Source organism: Tamandua tetradactyla, chromosome 23 (assembly GCF_023851605.1).
Source record: "Tamandua tetradactyla isolate mTamTet1 chromosome 23, mTamTet1.pri, whole genome shotgun sequence".
In the NCBI taxonomy this organism is placed as follows: domain Eukaryota; kingdom Metazoa; phylum Chordata; class Mammalia; order Pilosa; family Myrmecophagidae; genus Tamandua; species Tamandua tetradactyla.
The window spans coordinates 56,268,412-56,284,349 of NC_135349.1; the positions used below are offsets into that span (position 1 = coordinate 56,268,412).

The 15,938-nt window shown below is 68.3% G+C and overlaps 1 protein-coding gene across 1 annotated transcript in view; it reads right to left on the reverse strand.

The window, feature by feature from the left end:
• CACNA1H (calcium voltage-gated channel subunit alpha1 H) overlaps positions 1-15,938 on the reverse strand; it is a 46,860-nt gene that overhangs the window by 2,659 nt on the left and 28,263 nt on the right. Inside the window, 24 exon segments of the mRNA XM_077142276.1 lie at positions 525-746; positions 1,274-1,395; positions 1,938-2,016; positions 3,093-3,163; positions 3,721-3,854; positions 3,964-4,073; positions 4,825-4,976; positions 6,043-6,060; positions 6,420-6,612; positions 6,769-6,858; positions 7,168-7,293; positions 7,367-7,493; positions 7,583-7,767; positions 7,854-7,922; positions 8,120-8,243; positions 8,316-8,416; positions 8,688-9,110; positions 9,927-10,135; positions 10,311-10,401; positions 10,598-10,753; positions 10,901-11,018; positions 11,555-11,740; positions 12,237-12,388; positions 14,187-14,557. Coding sequence (XP_076998391.1) covers positions 525-746; positions 1,274-1,395; positions 1,938-2,016; positions 3,093-3,163; positions 3,721-3,854; positions 3,964-4,073; positions 4,825-4,976; positions 6,043-6,060; positions 6,420-6,612; positions 6,769-6,858; positions 7,168-7,293; positions 7,367-7,493; positions 7,583-7,767; positions 7,854-7,922; positions 8,120-8,243; positions 8,316-8,416; positions 8,688-9,110; positions 9,927-10,135; positions 10,311-10,401; positions 10,598-10,753; positions 10,901-11,018; positions 11,555-11,740; positions 12,237-12,388; positions 14,187-14,557 — 3,629 coding nt within the window.

A 15,938-nucleotide genomic window follows, 5' to 3' on the forward strand; every position in this document is an offset into this window, starting at 1 on the left:
GACTCCCCAGAGGTCTGAGGGGGCTGCTGGTCATGCCTCAGAGGGCAATGGTAAAGTGGGGGTGCGACCTCTGGGAGTGGCGGGTCTTGTTTCACCAGACGTGCCGAGGTAACGAAACCCAGAGAGTACCGGGGACCTGGCTGGGTGGTCCTGGCCGGCAGGCCCGGGGCTGGGAGGGCAGCATGTCCTGAGTGTCCAGGAGCTCACGGGCCCTCGCAGCCTTGCCTGGGGGTCTCGGCTCGGCTCCTGGTTGGGTCCCGTCGCTACCACTGAGCTGTCATCGTAAGCAGGCACTCGCCTGAGCTCTGGCAGCCACTCTAGCAAACCATTCACGGGGCGGGCAGCGGAAGCCCCGACTCCTGGCAGGAGGCTGGAGGTGGAGTGGCCCTGGGGCCGGGGCTGGGGTCTGGGCCCGGGCAAGGGGTCCTGTGAGGCAGCACCCCGGCCTGTGACTCTGACCCCATGGCAGTGGGCAGAGCCTGGGCCAGCCTTACCGGGCAGGGCGGCCCCTCGGGGGCCCGGGCAGGCAGCCCCTGCGCCGTCTCCAGCTCAAGCTCGGCGTCCATCTCGGCGTCCTCCCGAGCCTCCTTATTGCTCTCCTCCAGGTGCTTCATGAGCACGGCCACCACCACGTTGACCAGCACGAACTGGGCGATGAGCACGAAGGTCACGAAGTAGACGGGCGAGATGACGGGCAGGTAGCTCAGGCAGTGCTTGTCCTCGCGGGCACACTCCCGCAGCGTGTCCTGCCGACGGGGGCAGCCTGGCCTGCGTGTCCTGCCGGGGGCCGCCCCCACCCCTGACCGGCAAGGCCCGGCAAGGCCCGGGCTCCCAGAGGGCAGGCCCGTGCAACCCCCAGCACCCCCGCTCTTTGCGAAGCCCTGAGACCCAAGGTGACCCAAGGCCCCGTGTCGTGTCACTGCACGTCCGTCTGACCATGCGTGCCGAGCAGGCGCTGTCGACAGTGCAGTTCCGTCTCAAGGCTGCAGCCCCCTCCTGCCTGAGCGCCCAGCCTGGCCTGCCCCCAAGGTTTTAGGGGTGCCAGCCCCCACGATGCATGAGCCAAATCTCCTATCCATACATCTACCTGCCTACTCACCCACCTGTCTGTTTATCCATCCGTTCATCCACCCGTCTGTTTATTCTGCTATCTGTCTGCTCCCCACCCTCCCATATGCGTCCGACCATCCACGTAGCTGCCCACCCATCACGAGCAGCTCTGCCCCCTGCCCGGGGGTCTCCCGGGTGGCCCTGGCAGCCCAGCAGGAGGTACCTTCATGATCCCATTCCAGTTGTCGCCCGTGGACACCCGGAACAGCGTGAGGAAGGCCATGCCGAAGTTGGCGAAGGTGGCGTGGCGGCTCAGGCCTTCGCAGGGGTTCTCCTCGCTGCAGTCTGCGGAGAGGCGCCACTGCTCGGCCCCGGCCCTGCCTCCTGGGACGTGCTCCCGTGCCCTCTGCCCGGCAGCGTGGGGAGGCTGCCCCCGGGAGCAGAGCCCAAGCCTCCCCTCCTCTGCCCCACGCAGCTCCGGCCCTCGGGGCACGTGGGTAGGGCACAGGGCTGGGAGGGGGGCCCCATGTCCCCTCACAGGTGCACAGTGCAAGCCTTCTGCACGGGTTGGGGGCCTCCTGGGGTGGGGGTGCCCATGACGCCAGGGCTCAGGGCTCCTTAAGTTTGCCCTGGCCAGGTTCAGCCCCTAGAGCGGGCAGCAGGGTGTTCGTTTGGAGCATCGCTGGGGGACCTCTACAGGGGTCCCCTCTGCTGGTCCTGAGGCCGCCCCAGGCACCGCGGCAGGACATCTGTGTGTCTGCACATTTGTGAGCCACGGGTCCAGGCATGCGCCCCTGTTGGGGAGGCCCTGTGCGTGGGGTCTTGGGGACAGTGCCCGTGCACTGGCCGTGGACCGACCGGGTGGAGGGGCAGTGGACAGCGCTCACCTAGCCTCCCGAACAGCTCCACGCCCAGCGCAGCATAGATAAAAAACAGGAGCATGAAAAGGAGGCCGAGGTTCCCTACCTACACGGGAGAGAGGCACAGCACGGTCAGGGGCGGCGCAGTCACCACACCTGGGGCCTCCAGCCGCCCCCCATGTCCTCGAAGCCGGAAGTGGACACGGGCTTCAGGAACCCTGCACCCTCTGCCCGGGCCCTCCCAGCCCTGCCCCGAGCCTCTGCCGCTGTCCCAGGGCCTCCACATCCTCTCTGCCTGGAAAGTTCTCCAGCCCCCCAGGCCTGATGGCCCAGAAGTCCTCTCGCGCACTCTGGGCAGGAGCCACCTTCCCGGTCCTGAGCCCAGCTGCCCCCATCCCGGCTGTCCCACAGCTTCTCCCTCTGGACCTCCCAGGCTCCTCCCACGCGGACTCACCCTGGGCCTGGGCACCCCAGTTTCACGCCTGCCTGGACTGCGCTGCTCCCCATCCCAGGACACCCCACTAAGAAGTACTGTTGAAGTGGCACAGTGGGGGCCAGCACCACCACCCCTACACGCACCTCCCCCCAGATGCTGAACCCCTGCTGGGCCTGAAGCAGTGTTTGTGGACATTACTCAGGTAAGGGTTGGGGCTGTGCTCAGGGGCACATGTGAGAAAGCACAGACAGATGGATGTGCAGTAAAGAGGAGGTCAGACAGACGGGGTGGACGGGAGGCTGCCCGGAGAGGAACAGGGCTGGGCTGTTGGGTGGACACACGGACAGCGGATGTGTGGGTGGCTGGAGGGCTCTGGGTGGAAGGGGGGGGGCAGCTGGCTGGGTGCACGGAGAGGATGTGGAGATGACCAGGGCTGCGTGCGCAGGCAGAGGCCGGGCTGACCCTGCAGCCTGGGTGAGGGTTGCCCACAAGCCAGCCCTGCTTTCTCTGCCCACCTCCTCGGCATTGGAGGGACTTTAGCCCGGGGCAGGGAGCACACATCCCTCCCGGCATAGCCCAGGCCAGAAAACGCTTGAGGATGAGTGGACGGATGGATGGACAGACGGATGGGCAGACACACAGATGGACAGGTGAAGGATGGGGTGCACGAGGGCATCCCTGCAACCTCTTCCTCTCGGACGCTGCCCAGCAGTGGTGTGGCCAGGTGGGGTCCCCGAGCCGCCTACCTGGGGCAGGGCCTGGACCACGGTGTCCAGCAGGGCGCGCATGCCGGTGGCCATCTTGAGCAGCTTCAGCACTAGGGCAGGGAGTGGGCGTGAGGGGGTGCTAGGGGGGCACTGTGGACTTTGGGGGGGCGTAAGAGGGGCACTAGGGGGGCATTGTGGACTTTGGGGGTGCATGAGGGGGGCGCTAGGGGGGTATTGGGGATGTTGGGGGGCGTGAGGGGGTGCTGGGGGGGCATTGCAGACGTTGGGGGGACGTGAGGGGGTGCTAGGGGGGCATTGCAGACGTTGGGGGGACGTGAGGGGGTGCTAGGGGGGCATTGGGGACGTTGGGGGGGGCGTGAGGGGGGCGCTAGGGGGGCATTGGGGACGTTGGGGGGCGCTAGGGGGCATTGCAGACGTTGGGGGGACGTGAGGGGGTGCTAGGGGGGCATTGGGGACGTTGGGGGGCGTGAGGGGGGCGCTAGGGGGGCATTGGGGACGTTGGGGGGGCATGAGGGGGGTGCTAGGGGGTGTTGGGGGGACGGACCCCCGAAGAGCAGGCACCACCACCCACCCGCAGGGCAGCTCGGGCGGGGGCAGGGGCGCGGAGGGCCAGGGGACCCTGGGGAGGGCCCCGCGGTGCACCTACCCCGGGCGATGCGCAGCACGCGCATGATGCGGATGATGGTGGGGTTGATGGGCAGCGCCGCGCTCATCTCGATCTCCTCCAGAGTGATGCCCATGGTGGACAGCAGCACGATGGCCAGGTCCAGCTGGTTCCACCTGCGCGGACGCCGCCTCAGCCCCGCCCTCGGCCTCGGCCCCGCCCTCAGCACACTCCTCCCGTTCGCGGTCCAGGGGCCCCGCCCACCCCGCCGGGCCCCGCCCCCACCTGTCCTTCAAGAAGCGCCGGAACCCGAAGGCCACGAGCTTCAGCAGCGCCTCGAACACGAACACGGCCGTGAACACGTAATTGCAGTACTTGAGGGCCTCGTCCAGGGACTGCGGGCAGCGCGGCGTCAGGGAGGCCGGGCCAGCCAAGCCCTTACCCCATAAGCCCCACCCCTGGCCTGGCCTGCCCCGCCCCCCAACCTGGCCAGCCCGGCCCTGCCTGGCAGCAGCCAGGTCCGCAGCCTGCTCGCCAGTCTCCAGCAGGGCACGCGGGGCGCTCAGTGTGCCCAGGCTGAGTGACCTGTGGAGCTCAGCCTCCCGCCCCCCACCCCCGCGGTCTTTTCCACAAAGCCCCAGTATCCCCATTAAAAGCGCCTCCTGGAGCGGGGCTGTCCATGTGGGCGGTGACCCAGAATGGCCAGCTAGCCTGCCTCCGCCCGCCTCGTGCCTCCTGTCGCTGGCCTCTGTGCCCGGCTGTCAGGCCCCAGGACCTAGGATGCTGGACTCGGCCTGCCTAGTACTGGGCCTGCCTCAGGCCTTCCCAGATTCAACATGGCGTGCAGCTGGGGAGGGGCCAGCGACACGAGACCCCGCAGTTCCCACGGCTTTTGAGGAGGAGCCCGCCTCGTTCAGACAGAACCTTCTAGAGCTGAGTCCCTAGCCCATTGCCCTGCTGAGGCGAGGACACCGTGGCCCAGGGAGGACAGCAGCGGCAGCCGGCCACCACCCCACCTCCAGGCTCGCACCCCTGCCCGGGGTCTGGTGGGCCACTGATCCCTGCACCAGCTCACCCCTGAACTGTGGGGGTTGGGGCTGGGGGTGGGGGTGTGAGCAGAGGGGAGGTGGGAGGGTGCAGGCCCACCTTGGGCTGGTTGTAGTGCTCCATGGACATGGTGACGACGTTGAGGCCGATGACGAAGGTGATGAAGAGGTCGAGGTAGTGGCTGGTGCACAGCGTGTGGATGGAGCGGCGTGTGGGCGAGTAGTCGGCATAGTAGGGTGGGCGCTGCGCCTCTGCGGGGAGAGAGGCTGTGAGTGGGGACGCCTGCTCCCCGGGGGCCCGTGTGCCCAGTCGGGGGGCTGGGCCTGGGGCAGGTCCACCCGCCTGGCTCTCCCGGCCCGGGGCAGGGCCCAAACAGCAGGTCTGGGGGCCAGTCCTCCCCTCTGCCCACCTGGGTCCCTGCCCCTTCCCCACCCTCCCTGGGGCTCCAAGCAGGGCCAGCCCCCTGGTCTCAGGCCGGTAGTCCCCGTCCCCTGAGCTGGCATTCGGGATTCAAGGACCCCTCAGTGAGGGAGGGAGGGAACACAGGGGCCCCCCGGGGGTGAGGGCTGCAGCCATGTACCCTGCCAGGGCAGGCCAGCAACCCCTTCTCCCCACGAGCCCCTCCCCTCTAGCCAGGTCCTGAGCACTCTTTGCATCTTGCCAGGGGCTTGTGGGGCTGCAGTCCCCGTGAGGAAGAAGCAAACGTACCTGGGGTGCCCCCCTGCCCGTGCAGCCCCCCCAGACTCGGCTGTACTACTTGCTCTAGCTGCAGTGCCCCGGGTAGGGCATGGGAGCACCTGCTAACACACTCCCTCTGGGGGAGGGGGTGCGGCACCCCATCCCTGCACCCTGGGGCAAGGCCAGGCCTGGGGAGCCCCTGTGACCCCTTCTGCACAGAGCAGAGCTGTGAGATAAGAGTGGGCTGCACAGCCGGGTGGCCCAGGGCCTGGGAGAGCGGGAACTGATGGGAGGTGACCCCTGGCAGCCCACCCCCGGGGCAGCCTGAGGGAACCCCACATGCTCCTTGACCTGGCATGCGGTCACCAGGGAGCACAGCTCAGGCAGCAGGGGCCCAGCAGCCAGGCAGCTACCAGGGAGGGGTGCAGGAGGACGCACGGGTGGCACATGCCAGGCGGGTGGAGGGAGGGCAAGCACAGGGTGGCTGTGTGCAGGCCAGGCGGGAGCCGCGCCCTTCCTGCAGCTGAGCCCCAGGGCCCTGCGGGTGACCCCTGCCCTTCCCCGGGGGAGGCCAGGCCAGCGCGGGCAGCAGCCGGCAGAAGCGGGGGGGGCGCAGGCGTGCAGGGGCAGGGCAGGTACCTGGGCTGGGGGAAGTGCCTGGAAAGACAAGGAGATGGTCTGAGTGGGCCGTGGCGGGATGGGGGGGCACTCCCCTTGGTGGGGTACACGCTCAGAACCCCTTCCTGCCAAGCCCTCCTTGCTCCCAAGCTGGGGGGGGGGGGCTCCTCTCCTGGAGCCCTGGTTTCTGGAGAAGCAGTGCTTGTCCGCCCGCCCGTTTCCCGGAGCAAAGCTGCCCTTCCAGGGAAGGGTGGGGAAGGGGGCTGCAGTAGGGGTCTCGTTCCTGGCCCCCAGGGACCGTGAGGACCCTCCGTGGGGCCGCCGCCTCCTCCCTGGCCGGGGCCCTGCCACGGGGGGCGGGGGGCGCAGTTACCGACCCTCCACCGGGAGCGCCTTACTCCTGCGCTGCCGCTCCAGCCGCCGCAGCCGCTTCTCCTCGCGCCGCCGCGCCTCCTCCGCCTCCTGGTGCTGCCGGCACTTGTGGAAGTTCTCCACTACCACGCCCACGAACATGTTGAGCACGAAGAAGCTGACGATGAGCAGGAAGGACACGAAGTACAGCAGCATCCAGGGGTTGTGGTTGGTCACGGGCTGTGGCACAGGAGTCGCGCTGGGCCCGGCCGCAGGGCGCGCACCCCACGGCGCACGTCACCGCGGAGGACCCAGGGGGCGGGTCCACAGCCATGCAAAGGAGGAGCCCCTCGGAAAGCCAGATGGGGTCCCTGCTGCCCGGGGTCCCCTCGGCACCTGCTGGTCGACGCCCACCGCGTCCAGACCGTCGTACATGATGTTCACCCAGCCGTCCTTGGACGAAAGCACGAACAGTGCCATCAGCGCCTGGGCCACAGACGGGACTGCTGACTGCGGGGGGCAGGGCAGGGGGCAGCACCCACCCCTATCCCTGCACTCGCGCCAGGGGACCGAGACCCCGGGGGACCAGGGATGCCTCCCCTAAGCCCAGCCCACCAGACCCCGTGGGGACCGGGGTTGCCTCTCCCAGAGCCCCGGGCACACCCAGGCCCCTGAGCCGCTCATCGCACCCCTGGCCGCGGCGCTGGGATCGCAATGGCCCCCGTTTTGCAGAGGAAGAAAACGAGGCACACAGAGGGAGGTGGGGACCCGGGCTCCCCGGCCTCGGGGCTGCACCTGGCCCAGGTTGTCGAAGTTGTACTTGCGGCGCAGCCAGCGGTAGCGCGCGGCGCGGCACTCGGCGCGGGTGGAGATGTTCCGGGTGTCTGCGCCCTCGCAGTAGTAGAACTTGCCCTTGAAGAGCTGCGGGGAGCCGCGTCACCCAGGCGCCCCGCTTCCCCGCAGCCCCGCCCCGCCCCGCAGCCCCGCCCCGCACCTGCACGCCCAGGATCCCAAAGACCACGAAGAAGGCGCAGCAGATGAGGACGATATTCCCGATGGGCCGCAGCGACGAGATCAGCGTCTCCACCACCAGCTTGAGGCCCGGGGCGCGGCTGATGACCCTGGCGGGGAGACGCGAGCGCTGTGGGGCCAGCGGGCCCGGGCCGGTGGGGCAGGGTCCAGGGCGGGCCGGGGCGGGGCGGGCGCCCACCTCAGGGGCCGCAGGGTCCGCAGCAGCCTCAGCACCCGCAGGATGCCCAGGATCTTGGCGCCGCCGGCGGAGGCCAAGGCCACCACGATGTCCACCAGGGACACGAGGACCAGCAGCCCGTCCAGCACATTCCAGCAGCTCTGCAGGTAGCTGTGCTCGCCGGCCACCAGGCCCAGGGCCACCACCTGGGAGAGGGGCAGAGGCTCTGGGTGGGGGTCCCGGGGAGAGGCCAGACTGACCCCAGGGCTGCCCCCTGCCCACGCGCCGCTACCTTCACCAGCATCTCCACCACGAAGATGGCCGTGAAGATGTAGTTGGAGACGCTGAGGAAGACGCGCTCCTGGAGGGAGAGGTTGGGGGGCGGGGTCCCAGGGTTGGAAGGGGCGTGTTCGGGGAGGGGTCTCAGGGGCGGAGCGGGACGGGAGGGGTCCTGGGGATGGGACAGGCCCGGATCCCAAGGCCAGGGCGGGGGCGTGTCGCGAGGGCGGGGCGGGATCCCGGAGTCAGGGCGGGGCAAGGGGCGGGGCTGGCGCGCACGTTGCTGCTGGGGTCGATGTCCGGCCTCTCGAGCGCGATGGTGATGCAGTTGAGGAAGATGAAAACCAGCACCACGTGGTCAAACATCTTGTGGGCGATGACCTTCTGGCAGGCGAGGCGGAACCTGGGCGGGCCAGGCGGGAATGAGAAGGGGCCCCTGCGTCGCGGGGGCCCCCTGAGCCCGGCCTCGGCTCACCGGTTCTGCGGCGGGAAGACGTAGAGCGCCCAGAGGTCGCGGCGGCGGCACCACTCCGGCCTGTAGGGCTCCAGGCCCCGGCGCAGGCGGAAGCAGCAGGTCTGCGGGAGAGGCGGCCTCAGCGCCCGGCCGCCCGTCCGGCTCCCCGCCCCGGGTGGGACACCTGCCCTGCTGCTGGGAGTGCCGGAGGGGCTGCTGGTGGCCCCAGGGGACTGCCCTGGGTGATGTGGAGCCACCTGCCCCAGGCCCTGACCCCTCTCCCGAGGCCCCAGGCCCCATCCGGCTCTGCTCCGGGAACCATCCCCCAGATGGGTGACATGAGCAGGACACCAGGCAGCTGAGGGCCCAGGCGGTTGTGCCCCCCCCACTCACATCCTCCAGGTCGTCGTCCACGTCGGCTGGGTCCCCCCTGTGGCTGTCAACGCGCAGGAAGAACTCCCCGGGCAGGGCCGCCACCTGCCCGTTGCAGCCGTGCAGTTTGGCGGGCAGCAGGGTGGCAGGTCGCGGGGACCGCAGGTCCAGCGTGCAGCGCCAGTCCAGGGACTCCGCGCGCCGGAGCGGGCCGGGGCGCGCCCCGGGTGTGGAGCCCGGGCTGGCCGCGGCACCCGGCCTGCTGTCCTCCGCCTCGTCGTCCGTGCTGCCCTTGCCCTCGCCTGACAGCAGCGATTCACGCTCGCCGCCCTGGCTCCGGCGCTTGAGGCTCGGCGCCCGGCCCAGGCTGTTCCAGCTGGAGCGCCGGCTGTTCCAGGCACTGTTGGGGCCCCAGGGGCTGCAGGGGGAGCTGCGGAGGCTGGACTGGGGGGTGGGGCAGGGGCTCAGGGGCAGAAGGGTCCATCCAGGCACCCCGGCCCGCTCAGCTCCCCGGGGACCAACCTGAACAGCCCTTGCCACCCCAGGGTGGCACTACCAGAGCCCTACCAGGGAGACACTCCCGGGTTGCCACACCCGGGGTGGCAGGGTGGCAGCCATTTCTTGGGCGGCGGCCAGAACCAGAGGACAAGTGTAGGACATCCCATAGGTCACCGCACGGAGATGCCACCGGCCTGAGCCTAAGCCTCTGGGGTGGGGCCAGGAGCCTGAATGGAGGAGCTCTGCAGCTCGGCCCCCACCCCCCACCCCCCACCCCAGGGAAGCCCACATTTCAGGCAGAAACTCATCCACAGCCTCTGGACTCGAGGCCAGGGGACACAGCCCGCCGGGGCCCCAGGTGCCACCTGCTCAGACACTGCCTGCCCACCTGGGCTGTCCCCCTTGACCAGTGGGGCCTGGGAGCGTCATGTCCACTGGCCTGTGCCCGCGACCCCCTGGGGAATCTTAACGCACTCGGCCCACCCGGAGGTGCAGCGCGGGACACGGTCTCTGTCTTGTTTCACAGCCGTCCCCCCGTGTTCTCCTCCCGCTCTCAGACCACCCCGCCCCCCCGCGCTTCCTGGGGTTTGTTTTGGTCCCAGAAGTCGCTTCCGCCTCGAGTGGTGGGGCAGTCTCTGTTCTCCGCTCCCGCTGAGGCACCTGGCGTGCGGCCTGCCCCCCGCCCACCCTCGCCGGCCTTCTGGTTTTCCTCTCACGTCTGCCACTGGGGCCCCCCCGGGGGCTGGGGAAGGCTGTGAGGGCTGGACTGGGAGGCGCCCCTACCAGAGACTGGGGGTCCACAGAGCTGCCGCTTCCCCGCCGCGAGGTCTGCAGGCTGGGGGCCGGCTGGGGGGCCCCCCTGGGTGTGGGCGTGGGCGTGGGTGCCGTGTGCGTGATGAGGGGTGGGGGCAGGCTGCCCTGGCCTTCCAGGTGCCCGTTGGGGGTCACGGCCAGCGAGTACATCTTCAGCTCTGGGAGAAGGACGGAGGGGAGTCGGCCCCGCACCCCCAGCCTCCCCGCAACGGCCATTCTGAGCCCCAGGATGGCACGCGGGTGCACCCCCTGCCCCCAGTCCGGCCCACCCCGGCCCATGCCTGGCCCCTGCCCCTAGCACTCCTGACCTTGCCCCCTCGTCCACCCGCACACCTGTGGCCCGGAGGTCTCTGAACTTTTCAAATTCGTCCTCCAGGTGGGTGGACGCCTTGTCCTCCTCCGTGTCGGATCTGTTGGCGTCGCCCTGGCCCAAGCAGAGGACACATGAGGCTGGTGTGCCAAGCAGCGGGGGCCAGCGCCTGCCCGCGAGGACGGAAGGGCCTGGGGGGGGCTGCTGCTCCTGCGAAGGCTCCTGCCGCCCCCGGGACCCCTCCCCCGCCCTCCCCCCGCCCTCCCCCCGCCCTCCCCCCACCCTCCCCCCGCCTGTGAGACCCCCTCACCTCCGCCTGGAAGCCCTCCACCAGGATGGCCACGAGCAGGTTGAAGAGCACATAGTTGCCGAAGGTCATGAGGGCCACAAAGTAGAGGGCAGCCCAGGAGGAGGTGGAGGCCATGCCGTTGTAGAGGACGACGTTCCAGTCCTCCTGGGTGAGGATCTGGCGGGCGGGGGGTGGGAGTCAGCCCCGACGGGGGGCCTGCTGAGTGGCCGCCAGCCAGGGCACCCCCTGCCAGCTCCCCGCCTGCTGTGGCCTTGGCTGCCCAGTCCACCCTAGGACCCTGCGGCCTGGGGTCACGGGCTTTACCTGGAACACGGTGACGATGGCCCACAGCAGGGAGTCGAAGTTCTTCCTGTCGGGCACCGTGTCCCCGGTGTCCGTCTTCAGGCTGAACTTGCAGCCGAAAAGGTGCATCCCCAGGATGCTGCAGGTGAGCGCGGACTCAGCGCAGGGTGGGGGAGGGGCGGGGAGGGGAAGGGGGAGGAGGAGGGGCGGGGTGCACGGTCACACCCCCACGCTAGGACGCCAGCACCCCTCAGGCCAGGACCTTGGCCAGGCTGCCCACCCCCTGGCCGTCGTGAGCCATGCCTCCTGCCCGGGCCCAGATTGGGCACACAGTAGGTGCCCAATAAATGCTAGCGGAATGAGGTGACATGTGAGCGCCTGGGGTTTCTGCTCATGCTGTGCCCTGTCACAGGCATGCCTGCAGGTGTGTTCACAGGTGTGCCCCCCAGGTGTGCCTGCAGGTGTGTTCACAGGTGCGCCCCCCAGGTGGGCCCCCCAGGCATGCCTGCAGGTGTGTTCACAGGTGTGCCCCCCAGGTGTGCCTGCAGGTGTGTTCACAGGTGTGCCCCCCCCAGGTGCGCCGCAGGTGTGTTCACAGGTGCGCCCCCCAGGCGGGCCCCCCAGGCATGCCTGCAGGTGTGTTCACAGGTGCGCCCCCCAGGTGGGGCCCCCCACCTGAAGATGAAGATGAACAGCATGAGCAGCATGCAGAAGGTGGCCACGTTGTCCATGGTCTTGACCAGCACCACGAGCTGGCGCCGCAGGGCGGGCAGGAAGCGCACGAGCTTGAGCACCCGCAGCAGGCGGAAGGTCCGCAGCACCGACAGCCCGCCGTCCGCCTGCCCCACGATCTCCCAGACGCTGCGGGGCCGAGCGCCAGCCGAGGCTCAGAAGCCCACCCCGGCCCGCCAGCTGCGCCCCCGGAGCAGATCTGCTGCATCACGGGGCCCTGGGGAGCCCCCCAAGCTGCTTCCTAACTGCAGACCTCCACCACCAGCCCTGACTTCCAGAGCCCTGCCAGGTCAGTGCCCCTCCCCACTGCGGCAGGGAGACCCCCAACTCCTGGGGAAAACTGGGGAGGAGGTGTTGGACCCTCAGTTCTCCTGTTTTGTGTGGATTTTGCAGCGTGGCAGCCTCCTACACCGGCCTTTCCTGGGCTCAGCCCACGGCAGTGGGGCCCGCGGCTGGCGCCAGCAGGAGCCCAAAAACACCTGTGCGGGCTGTGGCTCGGCTAACGCTGCACACCCCGCAAAGGGATGCCGGGGCCTTCCCGTGGGGCACCGGGTCTCAGAACATGCCCGCTCCGAGGCCCACCCCGAAGACCCACCCCTCTGCCTCGGGGCGCCGGGGGCCCCACCTGATGACCACGATGACGCCGTCGAAGATGTTGTAGGGGCTGCGGATGTAACCCAGCGGGCCGCAGGCCAGCAGCTTCAGCAGCATCTCCAGGGCGAACATGCTGGTGAACACCACGTTGCTAATCTCCAGGGCAGTGGTCAGCTCGTCGGGCTGGGCAGGCGCGCGGGGCCAGTCAGACGCCCGCAGGGCACCCTGGAGGTGGCCTCTGTGCCCACAGCCTGACCGCCCAGGCCCCGCCCAGCCCTCCCTGACCCGCCCCCTGGGGCCTCTTAGTAGCAGGACTGCCGCCATTTCCCCGAGACTCCTGGAGCCCCACGAGGGCTCCCCTGTGAGCTGCGTGTCCACCCGCGGGCTACGCCCACCCTCCCACACCTGGGTCTGCCCACCCCTCCCTACTCCCAGGGGCCGATCAGACCCCAACTCTGTGTGCAGCTGCTGACCCCAGCAAGCCCTTCTGCGTCCCCATGACAGTTTCCTCTCCTGCAAAATGGGATCATGCCAAAGCCACCACCTTGCAAGGGGGAGATGCTGGCGAGGAGCAGATGAAGTGCAGTGTAGGGTGTGCCAGCAAAGCACCCAGCACCGACCAGGGTTTTCAGGTGAGGGCCAGCAAAGCCGGGCAGGCAGGCGGGGGCCCGAGTGGGGCATCCCCCACTCGGGTCCCGGGGGAAGGTGTCACCCAGCCTACACAGCGAAGGGGAACTGCAGGGAGCACCTGGGCCTGCGGGTGTGGACAGCAGGGGCTGGGGCCGAGGCCACTGCCCGGCCGGCTCAAGCCACTCCCCAGAAGGCCAGACCTGCATGGTCCTGGGGCTCGTGCGGAGGCCTAGGGGGCTGGGCAGGCCCCAGCTGGGGGTGGTGCCGGGCGGTGCTCCCCCAACACTGAGCCTTGAGGCTGACACACAGACATGTGGTAACACATGTCCAGACACCAGAGCGGGACAGAGCAAGGATGCAAGGGCGAGTGGACGCTGAGTCGCTGACATCTTGCAGAGACATGTAACTGGCGTGTCTCTGTGCACGCATGTGTGTGCCTGCGTGTGGGTGCACACATGCTTTTATGTCCGTGTATGCATGTGTGAAGTATCCACATGTGCGTATCTGCGTGTGTGTGTGTGTCTGCATGTGTGGGTAGGTGTGCACTGAAGCTCTGCTAAACTGGGGAGTCCTTTATAGCCCTTGATTGTCCCCAGCCTTGGATCCCAGCTCCTGAGACCAGCCCAGCCTGGGGCCTGCGAAGGTGAAACCCAGGTCAGCTTCTCCCACAGTGCCCCAGGCTGGAAGGAAGGTGTGTAAGTGACTTGAAAATCCCAAGAGTGGGGCCAGGAGCCAGTGGGTGGCTCCGAGCGAAGAGTGCCTCACTCCCCGCCGTGGATGACGCCCTCCCCAGTGAGGGCTCCATCCTGAGTGGGGGGTGCTGGGCAGCTGGGGGCCATTCAGGGGCCTCCCACACCACCAGCGTCTTCCCGCCAGCAAGGGTGCAGCCAGGGGTCCCTCCATGAGGGCTGGGCCAGGAGGTTTCCATGCCTGAGCCAGGAATGGCCTGGTCACTCCTGAGGTGGCCCTCTGTCCCTGGAACCATTCCACCTTCAGGGATCAAGGTGGGGGGGGCCTCATCTCCAGTCCTCCCCTCACCCCCAAGACCTGGAGAACCTCCAGACAGGAGCCACTGTGTGTCTCCATGCTTGCGACTCGTCCAGACTCTGGCCCCAGGAGCCACAGACATTTGTCAAATGACTAATAAAAATCTCACCAGGGACAACACCCGGCTGGTGCACCCTCTTTCCCCCATTACCACAGACCCTTCTGGGGCCCCACAGACGGATGGCAGCCTTCCCTGATCCCCACCCCCACCCGGCACGGGCAGCCCCGCCCACAACCGCCCCTCGGCCAGGCCACGGTCCTGGCGCCCCTGTAACGGGTCCCGCGCCATCACCCCCGCGCCCACCTGCTCGTGGTACTCGACGCCCATGCTGAGCGTGTTGACCAGGATGGCCGCCATGATGCCGCGGTTGAAGTACTTGCTGTCCACGATGCGCCGCAGCTTGGCGCCCACGGCGGCCCCCACGCGGACCAGCCCGCCCGCGCGCCCCCGCACCCTCCGCGCGCCCTGGCCGGGCCCCTCCCCCGCCGGCGGCCGCGCGGAATCGCGGGGGTCGCGGCGGCGCGCGTCGTGCGTGAACTCGTAGACCCCGCCGCCGTCCGAGCCGTCGGGCTCCGGGGCCTCGTCGTGGGCGCAGAGCGGGCAGCTCCTCGGCTCGCAGGGCAGCGTGCAGGGCACGCTCAGGCCCGACAGGCGGCGGGGCGCCCGGCCCAGGCCTGCGGGGGGCCGCGGGTCAGGGGCCAATCTGCGCCCCGCACAGCCCCGCCCCGTCCCCAGCCCCTCCCGAAACGCAGGCGAGTTTGGAAACGGGACCTGCAGGCGGGCCTAGCCCACCCAAAGCTATGTGCGGACTCCAGGGCCAGTGTGCTTGGGAGAAGGGCACTCAGTGGAGCGGGCGGCCGCGGGAGAGCAGAGACCAGCGGCCACCAGCCCAGGAAGCGGAGGATGGAGGGGGCGGGACTTGGAACTTCTGGCCTCAGAAGTGGGAGACGTTTTTGTTAGCCAACTAGTCTGTGGTCCTTTGTTACAGAGGCACACCTGGCACGCCCTCCTGATGCAGGTGCGTGGCACACGCAGGCACACACCTGGGCACTCCCACAGCCCCTCAGGTGCACCCCTGAGCGCCATGGGCAGGGGCACCTCCCCAAGGGGCAGAGACCCCACTCTCCAGGGCTGTGCCGCCCACGGGAGCATCCCCCACCCCTCGCGCAACCGTCAGTCCTCTGGTGGCCTCTTTACAGAGTTCCAAGAGCAAGGTGCTAATGGGGAAACCATGGGTGGGGGGTATGTAGCATCTTTCTGGGCTTTCTGTGCAATTTCCCCTTAAATGTAAAACTACTCTAAAAAATAAACTTAAGAAAAAGTAATAAAGAAATAAGGGAAGTTAATTTTAATACTTCCTTTCACTCAACTTATCCAAATGATGGCTATTCCCTCATGGAATGGATGTATGACTTAGTGGTGAGCTCTTAATTGTTTATGTCAGTTTTCTATTATTTAACTCCCTTTTCCATAGGGCCTGGGACTCCCGTGTGTATTTCACATGCACACACAGCAGGGTGGGACCCCCACATCTCCAGGGCTCCGCAGCCCTGGGGGGCAGGCCGTGTGGTTGGTGGTAGCAGGCTGGGAGTCCCCTGCACCCGTGACATATCTACTGGCATGCGGCTAGTACCTGCGCATGGAGGACATGTGTGCCCCTGCGGCACACATGCTCAGATGTGCTCAGAGGCAGCGTCCACCCACCCAGTCCTCACCTCTGCACCCAGGGCTTGGGAGGGGCTGAATGTGTGAGTGGGACCAGCTGTCTGGGTCCTGGGTGGGCCCATGCAGAGGCCCGGGCGGGCGGTCTGTGCATGTGTCTGTGGGGACACACCCAGCCCCTCTCTCTGTGCACCCCGGGGGGCGTGGCCAGGCTGTGACTGAGCACAAACCCCATTTCTCACTACAACCCTCTCGGGGCCAGCCTGTGGCAAGCCTGGGACCCACAGGCTTTGAGGTTTTCTTAGCTGCATTTGGAACTCCAGTCTCTACCGGGCCAACTTGAGCTGCACTAAGCTGGAGGCCGCTCTAGCTTGGCTAGAGGATGGAGGGGGC